At 42.6% G+C, this 19705-nt stretch overlaps 1 protein-coding gene and 1 long non-coding RNA gene across 4 annotated transcripts in view; one reads left to right on the forward strand and one right to left on the reverse strand.

Moving 5' to 3' along the window:
• Positions 1-19705, forward strand: part of LOC118282767 (receptor tyrosine-protein kinase erbB-4-like) — a 251138-nt gene that overhangs the window by 200135 nt on the left and 31298 nt on the right. Inside the window, exons 18-20 of one of the 2 annotated variants that reach the window (XM_035604147.2) lie at positions 3430-3552; positions 4721-4819; positions 7459-7644. In XM_035604147.2, the coding sequence (XP_035460040.2) occupies positions 3430-3552; positions 4721-4819; positions 7459-7644 (408 nt within the window). The remainder of the gene's footprint in view (positions 1-3429; positions 3553-4720; positions 4820-7458; positions 7645-19705) is intronic. The other variant, XM_035604148.2, reaches the window with a different exon arrangement.
• LOC124850994 overlaps positions 1-19705 on the reverse strand; it is a 216318-nt gene that overhangs the window by 192091 nt on the left and 4522 nt on the right. The window lies entirely within an intron of this gene.

Raw genomic sequence — 19705 nt, forward strand, 5'->3', positions numbered from 1 at the left:
TGAGTCTAAGTGAGTCCAAATTTAACCAGATCTGCTCCATTTCATTCTACTGACCAAATCATTTTGGGAAATCGAAACATGGCGGAGAAAAAAGGGGAGGTGACAAAATTATGGCCGAATTTGTGAAAAGTGTTCTCCGTAGTAGATTTCTTTTTCAGTAAAGTGGAAGAATTATCTCTGACAGATTTTGCAAATGACTGACAGGCCCTTGGATCAATGCAATTGCTTTTGTAGAAGAAAACCAGATGAAAACATTGGAAATTCCTGAGGACGTTTGTCCGGGTTCGTGCGATTACACTGCAAGTCTGCAGATTTGTGCGTGCGCACAAGTCCGCATGTGCTTGTAGTGTAGCTGTGTGTGTTGTTTGTGCGTGCGTGCCTCGGTGACTACATGGTAGCATACACAAAATACGCTAAAGTCTCCCTTCAGGTTTCCAGATGGAGACTGCGGAGGTGGAGAAAGTGTCAGAGAGTCAGAGGCTCAGGTGTTGGCTTTGCCCCGGTGTACTGGAGAGGACACTTGTGTTAGGAGGAGCTGAGGGGGACCGTACCATTAGAGGAGAAGGATGCACTCTTCCTCTGTGTCACGGACGGGAAGAGCACATCGTGTAATGCACTTGTGGGCCCATGTTGTGAACAAGGTCTTGTTTCGCCGCTTTCTGTCAATTCAGAGCAAGAGCAAGTGTGAGTGAAGTGTGTGATAGCCGCTATGATGGAGAAGAGAAAAAGCAGCGGTGTGGCTCATCATTGTACTTACACGTCTCATCGTATGCTGCCACTGCAGACACCAATGTGTACTATATTTTAAAAGCATTATTGTATCACATACAGAATAGCTGCTAAAAAAAAATACAGACCTAAATAAGGAGAAAAGCTTTCTGTTACATATATTTAATAAATATGAATATAAATAAAAGAAACAGAGCAGTCTGAGGAGATAGGCTGATGTGAACTAACCTCTATGACTGCAGTCGTCTCTCACTTCCAAACCCCCGATAACACTCGTTTATTCATGCATAGGCAAGCATCTGAACTATTTTAACTTTTCACAACACATTTTGGCAGCTAATAAGAAAACATCCCTGCAGAATAATGCATCCACGCCGTTTCTTCTCTGTGAGCTGAATGGTTTCATCAGCTCTTTTTTTTTTTTTACATTTTTGGCTTGACTGAGAATTTTTACATTATAACACAAAGACCAAAACAAAAATAATAGGGCATGCAATACTTGGCAGCTGCAGTCAGGAGGCAAAGCGCTTTTTTTCTTATTCAAAATTCATTTTACAACACTGTAGTATAACTGTCTGATGTGCTGTGCTTTAAAATATACTGGGGGATTAATCAAGGAAGCCTCTCCAGAGTTAGACCAGTGTTATTTAAGGCATGATTTAGTATAGATTTCACATCATTTCTGATTGTTGATCAACCCTGACACGTGCGTGGTTCAACAGTCCCATGTGTACAGTTTATTTATCCGTTCCAAATGATTCTCATCTGAATATTTTTTAATTTCACATGACCCTGGGAGGCTCTATAGAATTTCACCCATCACGCGTTTAGACGTTTCACATTTTGATGTAATTCATCTTATTATTTGCTAATATTGTATTGCAGGTTTGGTGGTTCCTAGTCATATTTTAGCACATTAAGTCTGAAAACTTATGCTGGTTGGTGATTAGGTCATATTATATTATTGTGATTTTCTTATTCTACTGGCTTTATGTTCTACATTTTGTAAAATATGCCCTGTGGAGTTGTTCTTCTAACAATGCAAACAGTATATTCCCATTCATAAAGACTACAATCACAGGAAACAATTGTAAACAGCCAATTAAAACCCTTCCTCAATGGATTAGTCAGTAGATTTCTTCACCACCTTCCCTTTTGAACGTCTGATGTTTTTATGTTTCTCTGTTTGAGAATTTTAACACACAGGCCAGAGCAGCATGTTTTCTCACCACTGCGTTGTCTGTGGCCTCGTTGCAATTGTAGCACGGAAAACTAAAAAAAAACCAACTAAAAACAATAGTTTGCATGACTACACCTTTTTAGGTTTGGTTTCAGCACTGTATAGTACAGTGTCAAAGTGGACAGCTCCGGCACGCTGCACGGCCTCGACAGCTTCAGGACCACTAACGCTGGACAGCTCCCTGCACAGTGGAAGAGCATGTTGTAGTGTGTGTGTGCGTGTGCGTGTGTGTGTGTGTGTGTGTGTGTGTGTGTGTGTGTGTGTAATTTTTAAGACATCTGTATTATCTCGTGTGTGTTTGCTCATGTGGTCTGCCCCCCCTTACCCTTCCACCCCAGGGAAGCCGTTTTCTTACACCACTTTAAAAACGTGAAGATTTTTTTTTTTTTTTTAAATCAATAGCTGAGCCAGAGGGACAGAAGCCTCCGACCCCAGTCAGGCTGAACTACACTCTCTCTGTTTTCCCTCTACCCTTCCTCCCTCCCTCTCTAATCATCCACTCTTTTCATAATTCTTCTTATATTGCTTGTGCTTCCTCTGACTAATTCAGCTGCTCACTTCTCCTTCGCTGCCTTGTTTGTTTGTTGTTGTTGTCGTCGTTGTTGTATCTGCCGTAGTTCCTCCCCCCGCTCCACATCGTCGTCCCCTCCCTCCTCACATATCTTTCTTTCTGAAAAGGTATTTCATTTTGCCGTTCCTCCACTTGAGCGGTAATGAGACAACAAAAGTGTAAAATCCTTTTCAGGCTCCACAATTATCCACATCCCCCGCCTCTTACCCTCACCCTCCATCCACCTCTCTCTCTCTGTCGCTCTCTTCTGCACACACATTATTAAACCTCTCTCTCATCACACTGATATTGTATTGGCACTTCAGCGTTTGCATTTGTCTTGATGGGAAAACGGCAGTGAAGAAACGCTTCTTTTTAGCCATAACCTTTTAAGTAACTCTGTGGTAATGGGTTGTTTCCTTTGATTAAAGCTGAGTTTCACAGCGTGAGTTCTTGGAAATGAGGTCACAGTTTTTTTTAAACAGCATTTTTTTTTTTTTTTCATTCAAGGAACAGAACATAAAAGTGAATGTTTAAACATATTTTACGCAGACTGTTTATTATGTAGCTGAGGAGCTGTCGCCATCCCCTTGCAACAGGTTGTTGACCAAACCTGGACATTTGACATGGAAGAGTTGTGTGTTCCAACGATTCTCCTAAAGCTCAATTACATGGAATTAATTGGCAATATGAGTGATATACAGTATAACTTAATCTTTTGTATCTGCTCATGGTACTTTATGCCTTGATGGTCAAAATGATTATGCTGACTGTGTTGAGAGGAGATGGGCGTTGTAAGACGATAAATGAGCTCTATTTTTGGGAGTTTGTGTTTGGTAGGGTTGTGTAGGGTTTGGGTCACAGTTCGCTCCGATTGAATGACTTCTGTGTTATCCAATGTGTTTTGTAGCTGGTGGAACCTTTAACACCGAGTGGAACAGCTCCCAACCAAGCCCAGCTTCGAATCCTGAAAGAGACGGAACTCAAAAAGGTGAAGATCCTCGGCTCCGGGGCCTTTGGGACTGTATACAAGGTAAAACACACACACACACACACAAGAATGAAAAAGTAATGCTCGTGTTCACTCCGAGACACTTGAGATCATAAGGTGAGGTCTTGAAAGATCTCACAGAGAGACCGACTGTTAGGCGATTAATGGCGGGAAATTAGATGGAATCCCGGTGGCAGGCGATGAAAAGAATCAGTAATGGCAGACATTGAGAACTCCTGCGGCCACACCGAAATAAGTGGTTGGCCATTTCCCCACGAGTGTGATGATGGGTTTAACTGGCATCATCATTGACACATTCTGTGGATCCATCCATTCACGTTATAGCACATTTCTGGGTCAGAGGTATGGAAGCATGAGCACGGAAAACAGATGTTCTTTTTCAAAGCAATAGCTTGCATGTTACCCTTGGGAATCTCCAATCTCTAGGCATGGGAAGAAAAACAAGTCAGTTCAGAGTCTCATGGGTTTCCCTGGTGGTCAAAAGGCATCGTGGCAAATCAATCTCCACTGGATCATGATGATGCTGATGATGCTGAGATCCTCCCGGGCAGTAAGCTGAGAAACCTCACTTCAGCAGCTTCACTGCATGATCTTATTATTTCAGGCACGATCCAGGGGGCGTGGCTGATGAGGTTCAGCATTCGGATTGACATTTAAGTGTTTTGCTGTGCAGCAGCGCTCTCTTGTCACCAACACATCAAACACACTACACAAGGTTCAGGTGTCCTGCAGGGATTTTGACCACTGGGTGGGGCATTCTTTTGACCAGTCTCTGTTTTGCTTTTACTTTGTACTAAACTACCACACACAGAGTGGACACGTGCACAGACACACGATCACACAGGTGAAGTGAGTAAAGTGCATGTGAGATAGAAAACACAAAGATGATAAGTATGACATGGGACAAGATGCAGATCTTTGCTGGTTAACGAAAAAATATATTCGCCAAACTGGTCCTGTCAATTGTTTAAAAAGTGAGGCCACATGAATTTAGAAATGGTGGGGAATAGTTTTGAGGTATTTTTTTCAATCCTTTCAAAATCCACAACATCTTTTGTTGTTGTTGTTGGTGAGTGGGAGTTTGTATTCGGTATACTGACTCATCAAGTCTTTGTGTGTGTGTGTGTGTGTGTGTTTGCGTGTGCGCGTGTGTGTGTGTGTGTGTCTGTGTGTGTGTGTGTTTCTTTAGGGTATTTGGGTCCCTGAGGGTGAAACGGTGAAGATTCCCGTAGCCATCAAAATCCTGAATGAGGCCACCGGACCCAAGGCTAACGTGGAGTTCATGGATGTGAGTATCTTAGAAACTGGAAAATGAAATCTGAACTGAAACTGGAAACAACATCAACAATCATTTGAGTTGGGGTTGTTGTTATTTTTTGTATTTTTCAAATTATCAGTTATATATATATATATGCCGAAAAAATAGTTTTCTACAGTACAGTAGAGTGAGCTAGTTTCTCAGTTTAGATATTTTAAAGCTGTTTCAGTCCAGCAAACACTATTCCAATTGTATGTGCCGGACTATAACAATATTCAGATACAACATGCACCTCGGTGGGCACTGTTGCCACCATGACTCATTGTGTTGGGACTGGATTACAAAACAGATTACTGAAACCACTCCTGTTATTTTAAAAGAAAGCACAATATATATACCAGTTCCCGTTAGCGAAATGAAGCATTGAGAACAAAGCTTAAGCCCCATGGACGCCAGAAGAGAGGGCCCCTAGGACCCCTACATGCACCCACGTAAACACACGCAATGCCACAGGCTCCCAGCACAGTGCACAGGGCCCCGTTTATAAAACATTCACAACTCCGCCCATTTCAAAAGGAAAAGTGAGGGAAAAAAATCCAAATTATTACCCCATGGTGATGCAATGCAGATGCAATAACCCCCCTCAACACACGTGCACATGCCGACACAGGCACACGCGTGGAAATCGACCCAATTGCACTCATGTTTTGCACTTAGTTTGACAGTCGAAGAGGAAGAGTTTCTGGAGTGTTAAGCGTTTCTATTTTTATCAAGACTGGCTTTGATGAATATCCTGTGAGTAACACTTATGTTCTGCAGTGTGTGCTTCGGGGGCCTGTCTGACAATCAGCCAGATATTAGCGACGGAAACACGACGTTTACTGTGAAGAGACAAACGAGGGGGATATAGGGCTTCACTATATATTTCGTTTTTCTGTGGCCAAAATTATACAAGCGTCATCTCTTTTCATGATGATGATGATGATGATGATGATGCCGCCTTCCTTCGCATTCATTCAGTCTTCTTGAATCGTTTTTCTGAGCGTGGGCTCAGCTTCTGCACCAGGGAACATCATTAGTAGATATGGAGGGAAATGATAGTACAGTTAGTTTACTTTACCCGGCACTAGGGATTCCGGATTGTTTACCTTCTAGCTGCAGGCCACACTCACATGCCACTGACTGTTTGAAGAATGTCACGGAGGACTGGTTGTCTTTCAGTGTCTGACCAGGCTACAGTGTTTTACTCCCTTTGAAAGCCAAAATCCTGCTCAAGTCCACAAAAAAGTCACAAACAAAACAATTCTGTCCCTAATGGGATCCTGTAGAATGATGACTGGTTTTCCAGTGATCTGATTGGTCAGTAGTTGGGCTGTTGACAGATTTCATCTCTATTATCAAACTTAACCTGCTCCGGAGCAGGATAGCCATTCAGCATACGTTACCATGGTGATATATAAGGACGGAAAAACCCAGATACGCAAATCCTGCTTCGTAGTACAGGCCTCGGAATGTCTGTTTTTGAAAATAACCTGAAACTAAGGCAGTAAGTGGATTTTAATGAACAAGGAAGTACCTTGGTGGTGTTTTTAATTTGAATACTCAAAATAATTTGAATACATATCTCCCACTTTAGGCTGTTATAGTAAATTAAACATTTAGCAATACTGAAATTCACTTTTTTTTGCTTTTGTTTTAGTGTGCTTCTTAATACTTTTCCACTTTACTGCTTAAACTGAAGCGATTAAAATAATAATAATTTAGTTTATATTTTGATCTAATTTCGATTCTGTTCAACAGCAAAATAAGAAATAATTGAGGGGAAAAACTAGTGTTTTTGTGGAGCCAGACTCAAGCTTTTAGTCTGGTCAAATATATTCTTCTTGTGTGTAACGTGTGTGAGAGGTTTTCAGTATAATATTTGAATGAATTTTAATTATAATATATGTATATGCATGGTAATCTAATTTTTTTTAAATTTGCGATAAATATGGATACAACCAGCAATATTTCAGCCCAAAACCACTTGACAGGAACAATTTTGTACTCGAGGACACCGACAAAAAAATCTCACCTTGATGTATTTACTATATTTTCATTCTCTACAAAGAAAGCTGACAGCCTTGTGGAGCGGCAAGTCACTTTGATGTTGAGGGTTTTGAATAGAAATCTCATGTTTCTGACTTTGTGGAACCTTGCTGCTCACTTCAAGAGAAACTTCTGCCCAAAACAGAATAACGGGTCCTATGATCTTCGACAGTTCAGTCTACACTTGTAAACATGATGGACTCTCCACCAGCTCGATGAGTCTTGGAACCGTTTCTCAGGCGTTTGTCCTTTGGCGACAATTGAAAAACTGCCCGTTCTTGTACAGTTTAACAAGTTGTACACAAAGGGACATTTCTGTATTTCATTCCCTAGTTTGTAACGACCCCACGATTTGTTTCACCATGTTACCCAAGTTAAATTCATTTCAAGGGAATGTTAATTGTTAATATTTAAACTATACTAAATTGCATGAAAATGATGTATTATATGTTTGCGCTTTGCTAAAACAGTTGGCTGATGCCCTACAGATTGCAGAATTTGTTGACATACTATTACAAATGTCAACCTCCACCAGCCCCGACCCCCCCCCACATGCCTGAGTGTATATCTGTCTCATTCAGGAGGCCCTGATCATGGCTAGCATGGAGCACCCCCACCTGGTCCGCCTGCTGGGCGTCTGCATGAGTCCCACCATCCAGCTGGTCACGCAACTGATGCCTCACGGGTGCCTGCTCGACTATGTCCACGAGCACAAGGACAACATTGGATCCCAGCTGTTGCTCAATTGGTGTGTCCAGATTGCCAAGGTAAGGATAGGCAGACGCTGCTTCATCAGTTGATCCACAAGCTGTCCGCTTGTGGTTGTTGTGGTGGTTTATGTGTTAACTAATTGACGGGTTGTCCCGTTTGTTGATTAGTCCATTGGCTGGCTGGGTGTTTGGTAGAAGGCAGATTAGTAAAGGGTTGTTTTTAGTGTGGGGGGGGGGTTTATCAGTGGATAATCTTCAGTGGTTGCTGCTCTTTTAGCTGCTATGACTGTACCAATTATCAAAATGAACTAATAAAAAGTGAATAATTTGAGCGATAGAGAGCGACTGAACCCTTTCCCTGACTTTGAAATCTTAATATGTGGATCCTTGTGTCTGCTTTGGATCCTGCACACACTCACAACCAAACCAAACCCTCCCTGCACTCGGTAATAACATGTCTCCAAGCAAATTATCTCATTGCTTGTGGATTGACCAACTAAAAATAAAAAATACATATTTTTTGATTTTTACTGAAAGGGTTGATAGCCACAGACCAGGAGGTATGGTAAAGTGTGTGTGTGTGTGTGTGTGTGTGTGTGTGTGTGTGTGTGTGTGTGTGTGTGTGTGTGTGTGTGTGTGTGTGTGTGTGTGTGTGTGTGTGTGTGTGTGTGTGTGTGTGTGTGTGTGTGTGTGTGTGCGCGCGGAGTGTGTGGAAGATTCAAAAGCAGACTGTGGCGCCCCTCGCCAGCCTCTCTGGAGAACTGAAGTAAATAATTCAAAGCCTGAGTGTGGAGTGCAGGGAACTCCGTGTTACCGGATCATGGATGTAGGATTGCATTATAATTAGATTGAAATAGTTGCCACTATTAATAGGTATCAGAAACACCTAGCAATGGTCTCTCCCTCTCTGTCTCTGTATGTCAATGTGTCTGTGGGGTGAGGATGAAATAAATGACACCACTCACAAATCCCCATCTCTCTAACTCTGACTCTCTAACCACCCTAACAGCATCTTTTATAGGCCTCACAAACATGTGTTTTTTACCCATTTATTAATTGTTGAGGGTTAGGGTTATGTTTTCACTGCACGGCCTGATAACGCACGTCTGCATATATATGTCATATGATACGACTATGTCCCTTAACATTATGCATTTGATAGACGACTGATAAAACTGCCGCATTGACACAGTGAGCAAGTCATGGGTTAAACAGCCAAGAGAAGCAGAATGGAAATGACTTCCCAAATGCTACAGCGCCAGATTTTAATATCTTAGACAAATATTTTTTGTTGCCGTTTTTGGCTAAATCGGAGGCAGGCAGCACGCCAGTATGCTTCCGCAGCAACATATTAAAGCATCAATTAAACCTTGGGACACAGTTACGATCCCACCATATAAAATTCTTTTTTATACCAAAGGCAATCTCGGCATGTATTTAATTCTCGCCGTGCTGACAAACTTCCCATGCTGTGTAACACAAATATTGACATGTTACAGAATTAATCACACAAATTACTTTCTGGGAAAAAGGATGGAGATTGGCTTAACACACATGAATAAATACTGTGTATGCCCACTGTGAACAGTTGTCAACATGAGGGGGGATGTATAATTCATAAAGGGTAGATATGATGATGCATTATTTACCACTGTTACTGGGAGTCCTAAGTGTGTATTGTTTAGGGTTTTTCAGTAATTGGCTAGAGCTCGTGTGGACACAATTATCCGTCAGGAGACGCGGTCAATACGTTGCCCACAGGTGGGTTCATGCACACAAAGTGTTCACACAATGCACATACCTGAATGATGCCAACAAGGTAAACTGGGACACTTAGTCCAATACAATCAACATATCTGCTTGTGGGGCCTCCTGGTAACTTATTCCAGACCAGGGATGTCAAACGTCTGTCCTGCATACTATGTCATTATCATTTTTCACGGCGGTACTGGGTACATCCACTCGTGCAGGCTCTTGCAAGTGACAGGGCTCCGCTCTCCGAGGCGACATCTCTGTGGCCCCCCCCCTCTCTGTCATGACCGCCATCATGGCCATATATTATTAATAGCGTGATCTGCCCTGAGAGCCATACTAGTGAGCAGATTCATCAGAGCTACTATGCATGCAGAGCTCTGATTCCACACAATCTTTTTATTTTCTTTCCCCTTATCCTTTCCATATTTCCCCTCACTATAACCTACTACATCACTTTCTCCTCATTATGTCTGCTTGCTTCTTAAATCTCCTCCTATTTCACCAACCCTTTGGTCCTCTTCTTTGTGTATATAGGGTACAGTGTCATATGTTTTGAATTGGAATTGCTATTACACCACTCAAAGTGATAATTCTATAGGTGATACGTATCATCTATAGATGATAAATTTCAACACTATCTACTTCCTTGAGAAACTTTTGACAAGGGGACATGATGCTGGATATTGCTTTGTGTTTTTGGATTAAATGCTTCCTTATGTGACACTGACACTATTTGTTTAGGAGAAGCGGAATCCACATGAAGACGTGGTCATATGTTGCTATTTTTCAATCACATAGATACCTTGGTGCACCTGTTATTAAGACTAGAAATACATAGTATAGATAGTATACTTTTTTTTTTTAAAGATTTAATAAGCTAGTTAAGCTATTTAAATGTAATTGGCTCTTTCCTGGCATTGTCTTCTGCAATTTAAAGGCTTTTTGCTGTTAAGTTTGTAATGTATTAACACCACCTCGATTGTCGCTACAATGGATTTCTGATTTGTGAGCCTGAGAAACAGTGAACTCTGCATTATAAATCACAAGCCAGTTCCCTGTGGCTGCCAGAATTAGTGATGACATAGGAAACACATTTGAGATGCATGTATCTGCTGTTGAAACTCACTGCCTCAGTGTTTCCCAAGTGGTTTCAAAATAATTCACTGACTTGTTTGGATGGATGAATTTTGCTACTGAGCTCTTATTAATAGACGATAAAAGTTTTTTTCTCGTATCATATTTCTTTGGCACCGGAATGGCAATGGCATGAACCGTATGGATTGCCATAATGCATGGATTGCCATGAATTCCTCGGGAAACATCCGTGGATGTCCTGATTTTGCCAGGCAGCATGATGCATCATGCTCCAGCAAATTTCACTTGTCCCGTTTAATATCTAGACATATACTGGATGGATTGGTAAGAAAAGCCAAAAAAGGCACACACGTTCAATTGATGCTCGTGTTTATCCCTTGATTTTTCCTCCGGTGCCATTGTGAGGTTGACGTTGGCAGTTGGTTTTGAGCGAATGCCTCAACAAACATTTTTGCGGACTACCCAGAAATCTGCTACTTTCATTTGTCCGGCAGGATAAATTCCAAATCGGGATCGACAGATTTTTTTTTCTCTCCTGTCCCAACACCAGGTGAAGTTCTCACGAGCCATTCAACTCCAAATTCTTGTCGTTGAATTCCGTTAGGAGAAGTTTCATTCAGACTCTTTCAGCTCACGGTTAACAAACTGTTTATTCTAATGTACCATATGTGTATTTTGCCCGCCCTCTTCTAGTGTCAGATGATTTGCTAAAAGAACAGTTGTTGCTGATATTTTTCTCTTCTACCAGATAATGCAACTTATGAATTTGACACACAATAGAGTCATGAAAGTCTAACTCGGTGTCATCTAAACGTTGACACGCTTCATGTGAAAGCACGGGTGACATTATTGGAGTCATATTATGCGTTCCAGTATTAAAATGGGACTGTTGCTGTAAGGCACTGTCGTGACAGGCAGCCTGCAGTAAACTGGGACAATTTACATGAATTTATTTTGAACTTGCACAAGACAAAAAAAAAATAAAAAGGAAAATGACATCTGCTGCGGTCGTATATACATGGTGGTACATAACAGTGATGGCTGCCGTCGGGATTTATTTTTGCTGTTAAATATTTAGTCTGCACTCTTGAGTTTGGAGGAAGACTTTGCGTTGCTCTTCCTGTGAGACTTGAGTTTCAGAACCATGCATAATAACCGCATCAAGACAACAGCACACTTTAAACAACTTCAGTTACACGTTAAAGCGGGGTTGACAGTTTGTCACTGGAAAAACCTTTCATACGCCCTCTTTCAACATTACTGCTCAAGCCCAGTGTGTGTGTGTGTGTGTGTGTGTGTGTGTGTGTGTGTGTGTGTGTGTGTGTGTGTGTGTGTGTGTGTGTGTGTGTGTGTGTGTGTGTGTGTGTGTGTGTGTGTGTGTGTGTGTGTGTGTGTGTGTGTGTGTGTGTGAGGGCTCCACACTGTGTATCACAGGGTCATTTCTCTGTGTAAACCAGACTAGGCAAACATGCCTCTCTCCAACTCATTACATACATCCCCAGGGTTCCAATGAAAACTCTGTTCACTCCCACTCTGCTCCATCTCTCCTCCTTCTCCTGTCTCCCTGTTTGTCTTTATTTCAGTGTATGATTCTCTTGTCGTTATTTTTCTCTCTCTCTGAACATTCACGCAAGAGGAAAATACTATGGGCTCCCATATGGCCGTGTTCCTGTTGTGTATTTTTCGTCGGTAAATACATTCACCACACTCACGTCGGTGAAAAGGCGGCGTCGCCTCACCATATGTGGACCTCCGCGATGAGCCGCCCACTGGCAGGCCGTCGCAGTTTTTCCCTAGTTTCCATATCCTAAACCACTGAGAGCAACCTGGAGCAGTTGTACCTCGGTGTGCTGTACGGCCTCTCGCTTGATTTGTTGATACACGTTTCGAGGAATACATTTAAAGCTGATTTGGTTTGACTGGTCTTGGCAAGAGTAAAATATTCAACATGCAAAAAATGTCAAGAACAACAATTTTGTAAGGACACCAGCTAACTGGGGGCAACCTAGGACTGCCCTTGGATCATTACTTTTTACTTTTTTACTTTTGTACTTACTCAGGTATTAAACAACAACCAATTATGTGATTGCATTGTTTTGTTTACTGTACAAGTTAACATTACGATAAATATGTCAAGCAGGAGAATTAAACCACCATGTTCCTTTAATTGCCATCCCATGTCCATAACGTTCACCTCTCCGTTTGGATGCATAAACCCCGCGTTGAGCACCCGAGCAGCAAGCGACTGGTACTCACCAGAATCTCCTTCCTTGCAAATTGCATTTGACTCTGAGAAGCCCTGGCAGATGGCACGGCTGCAACAAGGCGTCGGGGCTTTGATACTACAAGCCCTTAGAAATGTCAACAAGTGTCCGCCCATCTCCTCCCCCCCCACTCTCACTCTCATTCTAGCTGTCTCCCTCTTTTTTCACTTCAAAACTAATTATTTCTGAAGTTTTTGTGGTCTTTGGTGAATGCATAAATACTGTAAGTGCATAATTCGGTGTAAGTGCAGAATACCTCCTTCCCCACAGGAAAATATTAGCCTGAGAGGCCCGTTTGATTTGAGATCAGTTGCAGTTCTCATCAGAGTGGAGGACTGGCTTTGTAAAAAAAAAAAAAAAAATGGTTTTCTTTATCCATTATAATACCAGTGTATCTGTTACAGATGTCCTCAGTAGAGAGTAAGAGTTGTTTTTGATATTAAAGATGACCCTAAAGTTTTCCTTTGAAAAAGGGTTGACTTTGGCCATACAGCAGCCAAGTCTTCATTATTATGCCTGATGATTATATGACATCACTTTTTATTAGATTTATAGACTTGAGTCTTCCCAGTTTTAGGTAAAAAACAAAGAGCAGGACTTTGGTCATAGTAATACCCATGCAGAATATGCCTGATGCCTTAATGAACACGGAATTTAAACTCACCAGAATGAAGTCTTTAACCCCGAGTTAGAGGCTCCACCCATGGATTTGCAGTCCTTTAAGTAGGAGGGGGGGAAAAAAATCACCAGACAAATCTCTGGCTGAGGTGAGTAAAGGAAATAAAAACTTGCTTGCTTTAGGTATTTTGTCTACATTTTAGTTATAAAACCAAGACGATGTCCGTCCGGATGAGCGTTTTAGCTCCGTGTCTCTTTTAATCCCTGTCCAGCCTAACATACCGTAAAACGTATTTGTCACGTGACCTGACCATTCGTGTACACTGGGCATGTGGGTGCCGGTGTGAACAGGAAGCAAAGTTGCTCACTTAGAGAAAATACTACAGTCAAGGGAAAACAATAATGAAAACTAAGAGCAGGGGTTTCTTTACTTGGACCGATGACGACGTGGAACTGTTACTGACAGGGTTTACAACGTTTTAGGTTGGTTCACCACTGGCAGGAGAGTCGGACTGATAAGAACTAATCGGGAAACAAAAGCGGTTGACTGTCATCATTTCCAAATGTCTCCGCTTTCGCCCGTCCATACTGCAACGCTGCCCCGGAGTGATCAAACTAAAATGGGAAGAGCAGCTTCCTCCATACTTCTCTTTTGGGCGCTCAGAAACTCCGGAGCAGTGTGGACGGCTGTCGTAAATGGAGCAGAAGTGATTCATTTAAAAATGTAGAAGTGTGGAAGTGGCCTTAGAGGCACACGACCGGCCTCCCTCATGTTAAACTGTAGCCTTTTATTATGATTCGTGGGCGAGGCACCTGCCAGAAAAATGCTGGACTGCTTACCTGCGGTCGAGAGAAAGCCGTGGCTTCACGTAGGAGGAGGATGACACACACACCTCCGGTGGCTTTTTTTGGAACATCCGAGGACATGTTGGAGGGATTACAGGGAACGCCCCTGGGACTCCCCCAGAAAGAGCTGGAGGACTTGGCGAGGGAAAAGGAAGAAGGACACCTGGGCTACCTCGCTCAGTCTGCTGCCACCATGACACAGAGCAGACGAGCAATGGGATATGTATGGGTTGTGGCCTTAGAATCACTAGCAATTTTTGTTTAGCCTAAAATAGTCAATGTTATCCAAAAATTAAAATATATACTTCAAACTCCAAAAAAATAAAAAATCTGAGTTTCTAGTGAAACAAACACCTGGAATGGCCTCTAATAGCAAAAGCACAAACCCCAAGGCAGCAGACAGATAAATACCATATGCAAACACCATCAGGCCTGCACTGACTCATGGTTGCCATGTTGTCAGTCAAAAGCACACACAATCAACCCAAGAGGAATACATTCGCTCTCTTTCGATCTTTCCTTTTTCTCTCTCTTACTCACACACACACACACACACACACACACACACACACACACACACACACACACACACACACACACACACACACACACACACACACACACACACACACACACACACACACACACACACACACACACACACACACACACACACACACACACACACACACACACACACACACACACACACACACACACACGACGTGCTCTTAACAGCGTCTGGCTGAGTGGAGATGGATGTGGCCAAGTAGGGCGATGGGGGAAATGGATGACTGCGGGCGGCCCACACAATGGGTGAGACTGGCAGCTCAGGGAGACAGGTCTACACTAATGAGTGACGGGAAGACACACGCACGCACGCACACACACAGGTAAATGAAGGCCTGTAGGTATATCCAAACTGGCAACCGTAAACATTAACAGAGTGAATGTCTCATCATTTGATCGGATGCATTTACGCACACACGCAAGCGCACACACACACTCACACACATTTACTATTGGACATAAAAAGTATATAATAAGGTATTGTTTCTTCTATTTATTCAACACCTCCTCTCTCTCTCTCTCTCTCTCTCTCTCTCTCTCTCTCTGTGTGTTGGTGTCAAAGTACAAATGTTCTCATCGCCTTTGAACCGTTTTCATGTACATGAACACTTCTGGAGAGACTTATCTTTATCCACTTCCATGCATCAAACCGTTGCCCTATATTTCCTCCCCTCACTACTCATTAAAGAACAGGTTCACCCTCTGCTTTTCTATTTATTTCCCTGAAGAAATACTTACACCAACACTCACATCCCTGCATACAGAGATCTGAGTGCGTGCGTGCGTGCGTGTATCGTTATGTAACCTAGACAAGTCAACTGAAAAGACATCTGACAAAGGGTATGAGATTTATCCACGAGACTACCGAGGTATAGGAGAAAGGCTTGCTCATTATAAAAACAATTAACTAGTTTGCACTGTCATTGTTCTTATTGATTTTGAGTGTCATTGTTGTGGCGAGCTAAAGATGAACCGGAAAAGTGTGGCTTTTGATCGACCATTGCATCAATCCACAACCTACATTCCGTGCACAGCCAAAACTCACAGAGTCCCCCTTTGGGGTAAATTATATAAAAAAGCTTTTGCACTCTGGTTCTGCAAAAAATTGATGAATTTTTAACTTGATAACGCTTTGAAATACGGAGTCCGCATTCATAGTAATAATTCTATGTAAAGACAAGAACGGTAAAAGAAGAATATGATCTGTGCTGAGTCAAGCACAGCCATTATTCCATTAAACTTTTTAATGATAATGATCTTGACCTCTCCATATTCCAATTCACTGCATTTAGCAATAAAATTGTGGACTTATGATGTAGCACTTTGAGCGCAGGTCAAGTTAGATAGCCATACATTTGGACCTGCACCATCTGTTTTTTTCAGTGGCATCTCTCTCATGCAGAGGACACTGTAATATTCTTCAACTGCCTCTATTTCTTTTTTTAACTCTTTTTTTTCATCAACTTATTAAGTCAGACATAAGAAACAAAGTATATCATATCTTTTTTTTTTAAATTATTATCTCAACTTTAAACAATAAACAAGGGCTTTTTACATATTTCGTCATTTGCATTAACCCTATTAGGCTCAATTGACTTCCATTGCTGCAGTACAGCTTTAAATGTATCAGTTTCCGAGTCCCTCAAAAGACCCGTTATCTATGTCAAGTAAATTCATGCTCATTATTTGGTGACCAATCTATTCATCTTTTAATTTATTTCTATTTTTACTTTGGGCAGTAGAACACTTACCATTGTACCATTTAAGTTCATACATTGGACCTTTTTTTGCTTAAATCTTTGCAATACAAATTCTAAAGTCGTAAACTGTGTGTGTGTGTGTGTGTGTTTTCATTATCCTCGTCCTTACCCAGTACTGCACCTCTGTGCCGGTGGACCCTGCTCGTGCAGATTCACAGCCAAACACATCTGAAAAGCCAAAACAAGAAAACTCACAAACTCCTTTCATATTCTCCCAAGATGCCCTGAGGAATTGGCCCAGCTCAAGGTTGTTTCGGAGTGCCATCACGACTATCTGCGAAACTAAGCAAATGAAACAAAACTACAGAAAGCCTGTCCCGCTCACTTGTCCTGATCAGGGCGCGGGGTTTGGCATTGTTGAAGCTGTTATCTCGGTCGAGACAGGATCCTCCAGTTACAATACGAGCTTTTGTCATAACCCGTCGACTGGATGCGCGCACGTCTCACATGCCCTTCAGGCAAACCGGGCTGGGCCGTGAAGGCTCACACACTCACTCTCCTGCTCCCACATACATGCGCAAGCGACATCCCAAAACTCAAAAGAGAAAGCCTTACAATATTGATAGCGGCATCCAGGCCCCGATCTATCTGAAGCTTACCACATTATCGCCTAAAGCCACACATACAAACACTCAAGCAAGCGCGCACACACACACACAAACGCACACACATGCACACACATACACGCACACACACGCACGCATGCACACACACGCACGCACGCCGTACCTGGTACCTGTGGGCAGAATGCAAACCACACCTCTAGGACTAAGGTGGAATACTGCTTGTATTATTTACTGGAACCTCAGGAGAGTAAACAAGTCTGTGGGAGAGAAAAGTGATGGGGAGGAAGTAGGGTTACAAACAAACTCTCCTATTTCAAAAGTTAAAAAAAACAACATACGACATACTAGATATATCGGCATCATCCCGTTCCGGGAGACTCCTGCTCATTTGCTAAGTTGCCAGGCTCACAACAGATCAATCATACATCACGGCTAATGTCTCCCGTTATGGCGCCCCGTGATTGCCCTGTTATTATCCCACTAATTGTGACTATCATCATTATTATCATTTCTCTGTTATGGTTCATTACTCCGCACCCGAAAGAGGATGGTTTAATGGTCTAAGTGGCAGTCATTCCATGTATCGATTGGGGGGAAGCTGCGAGCCTCGTTGCATGCGGCTTTCTGCTCTGGCTGAAGCTTGCCGGGTGGAGAGGGCTGACAGAGCGCTGTGCCGGCTTCCCCACGTTTGAACAATTGGGACCTTCTTCTCTCATGGGACTTAAATGAAATGAAAACAGTTCCCAGTTTGTGGCTATCAAAGATCAGACCAATACCAATCCAAGAGACTAAAATGTAGGTATTTTGCTCATCAGTTAAAAGAAGGGGCTTTCGGAAAAAAATACCATCACACCGTGACCATGGCCTCAGACTTCTTCTGTAAGGCTTTCATTGTGCTGCCAATGTGCTGCCAAATCTGTTATTTATATCAAATCAATAATTCATGCCATTTCTAAAAAAAAAAACAATATAAAGTTTGGGTGTTAGAGTTTGCTACATAGAAGACTCACCAGGGGGATAAGTGCACAAAAGCTGTTGATACATCTCAGACACTACTTGGATATTACGCTGCTGGATTTGCGTTATTTATTTTTTCTCTGTCACCTAAACATACGTCGGGGCATCTGTATCGTGTGTATGAGGCAAAGTGCATTCAGATGACAGTTTGTTTTTCGAGCAGTGGGAGCCCCAGTGTTGTTATTGCTCACATGCTAGTATTTCATAAGCAATATAGCATTGCTTGACATTCTATCCCTAACATATACATTATATATCCCCTTGTTTCTCAAATGCGGTCCCCATAGGCCTTTCAATAATACTTTTTGAAATCCTGCTGCTCGATCGGAGGAGCAGACGAGCTACTGCACAGCTGAGACGTCTGACGAGTGTTACTCTCGCCCGGCAGAATGTTATGCTTGCACCTTATCTGTTGTGTGGACGGGATGATTTCATTCAGCTGTGGGAGCAATGTGCCCACGTTCATCACAAGTGTGGAAACCTCAGTAGTGTCGCAAAAGTGTCCTCGTACTTTCTTGGTGCTACATCACATGCAAAGATGAACTTCATATGGCCCAAAAAAAGTAAATGGTACTTAGTGACTCGAATACCGTATCAGTGACACTTGGTGTTTTCTTTATGGACTTATTGTCGGCTGAGGCTTCAGAAGGGTAGCGCGCCCTCAATCAAAATGTTCCCCTTGAGAAGATGTGTTTTGGAAGATGTCACCGACTGGCAGACTGCAGAATCAGGAGGCCACCCCCCCAATAAACTAGTTGGCTTTGTGACTTACAGGGTTAGATTTATAAGGGGTCCTTTCATTCCTCTTTTTGGCTGGAAACTGCCACCTCCTACAAATTTGTCTCCCGAGCCTTTGACATCCCAAGGACCGCTCCATACACGACCGTTCACTGAATGTCTGCAAAAATCCCGAGGCTGGCGAAGAAAAAAGTAGTTTCAGCTCCTCCAACCACAGAGTTGGAAACATTTATGAAACAAGCTCTCTCAGCTTCTATGACCATAGTCGTGGGGAGTATTCATTGCTGTATCCCAGTGAGGGAGCAGCTGGCCCCACCTGTGTCCTCGTCCGAGGTGCTGCTGGCTGCTTTAGAGGAGCACGGTTATCCTAAAACAATAAAACGATCATTCCCTGACACTGGAGAGAGACCCTGCCCCTACAAACCTTTGCCCGTAACCACTTTTATAGGTTGTTATTTTTTCTGGATAATAATGAAACCTGTACAACAATTGGTACTGCATTTGGTTTAGTTTTTGTTTCGTTTTTTTTGATTTTTTTACAAATCCATACAACAATGCAACAAGGATGTTGACTCTGGTGGAAAGTATTACAACTGTATGTATTCTGTTATGATATCCTCTTTCTGAATAATAATGCATGTTCTCCAGGAATAATGCATGGTGTTGTGGATGCTAATGCATGTTATCCACAACACACAACACCAGAGGCACACTCACAGTGTCTCCTCCTCCTCCTCCTCTTCATCCTCCTCCTTCCCTCCTCGCTCAGGGGAAGCCGACACAGCACAGCCACACTGGAGTTCTCACCCCCTGCAGATGAAATGAGAAGGGGAGGACCCCCCCCCTAGCACTTTGTCCTTCAGGGGGTACCACTTCCAGGAGCCTGCTG

This window comes from Scophthalmus maximus, chromosome 14, assembly GCF_022379125.1.
Source record: "Scophthalmus maximus strain ysfricsl-2021 chromosome 14, ASM2237912v1, whole genome shotgun sequence".
Lineage (NCBI taxonomy): Eukaryota > Metazoa > Chordata > Actinopteri > Pleuronectiformes > Scophthalmidae > Scophthalmus > Scophthalmus maximus.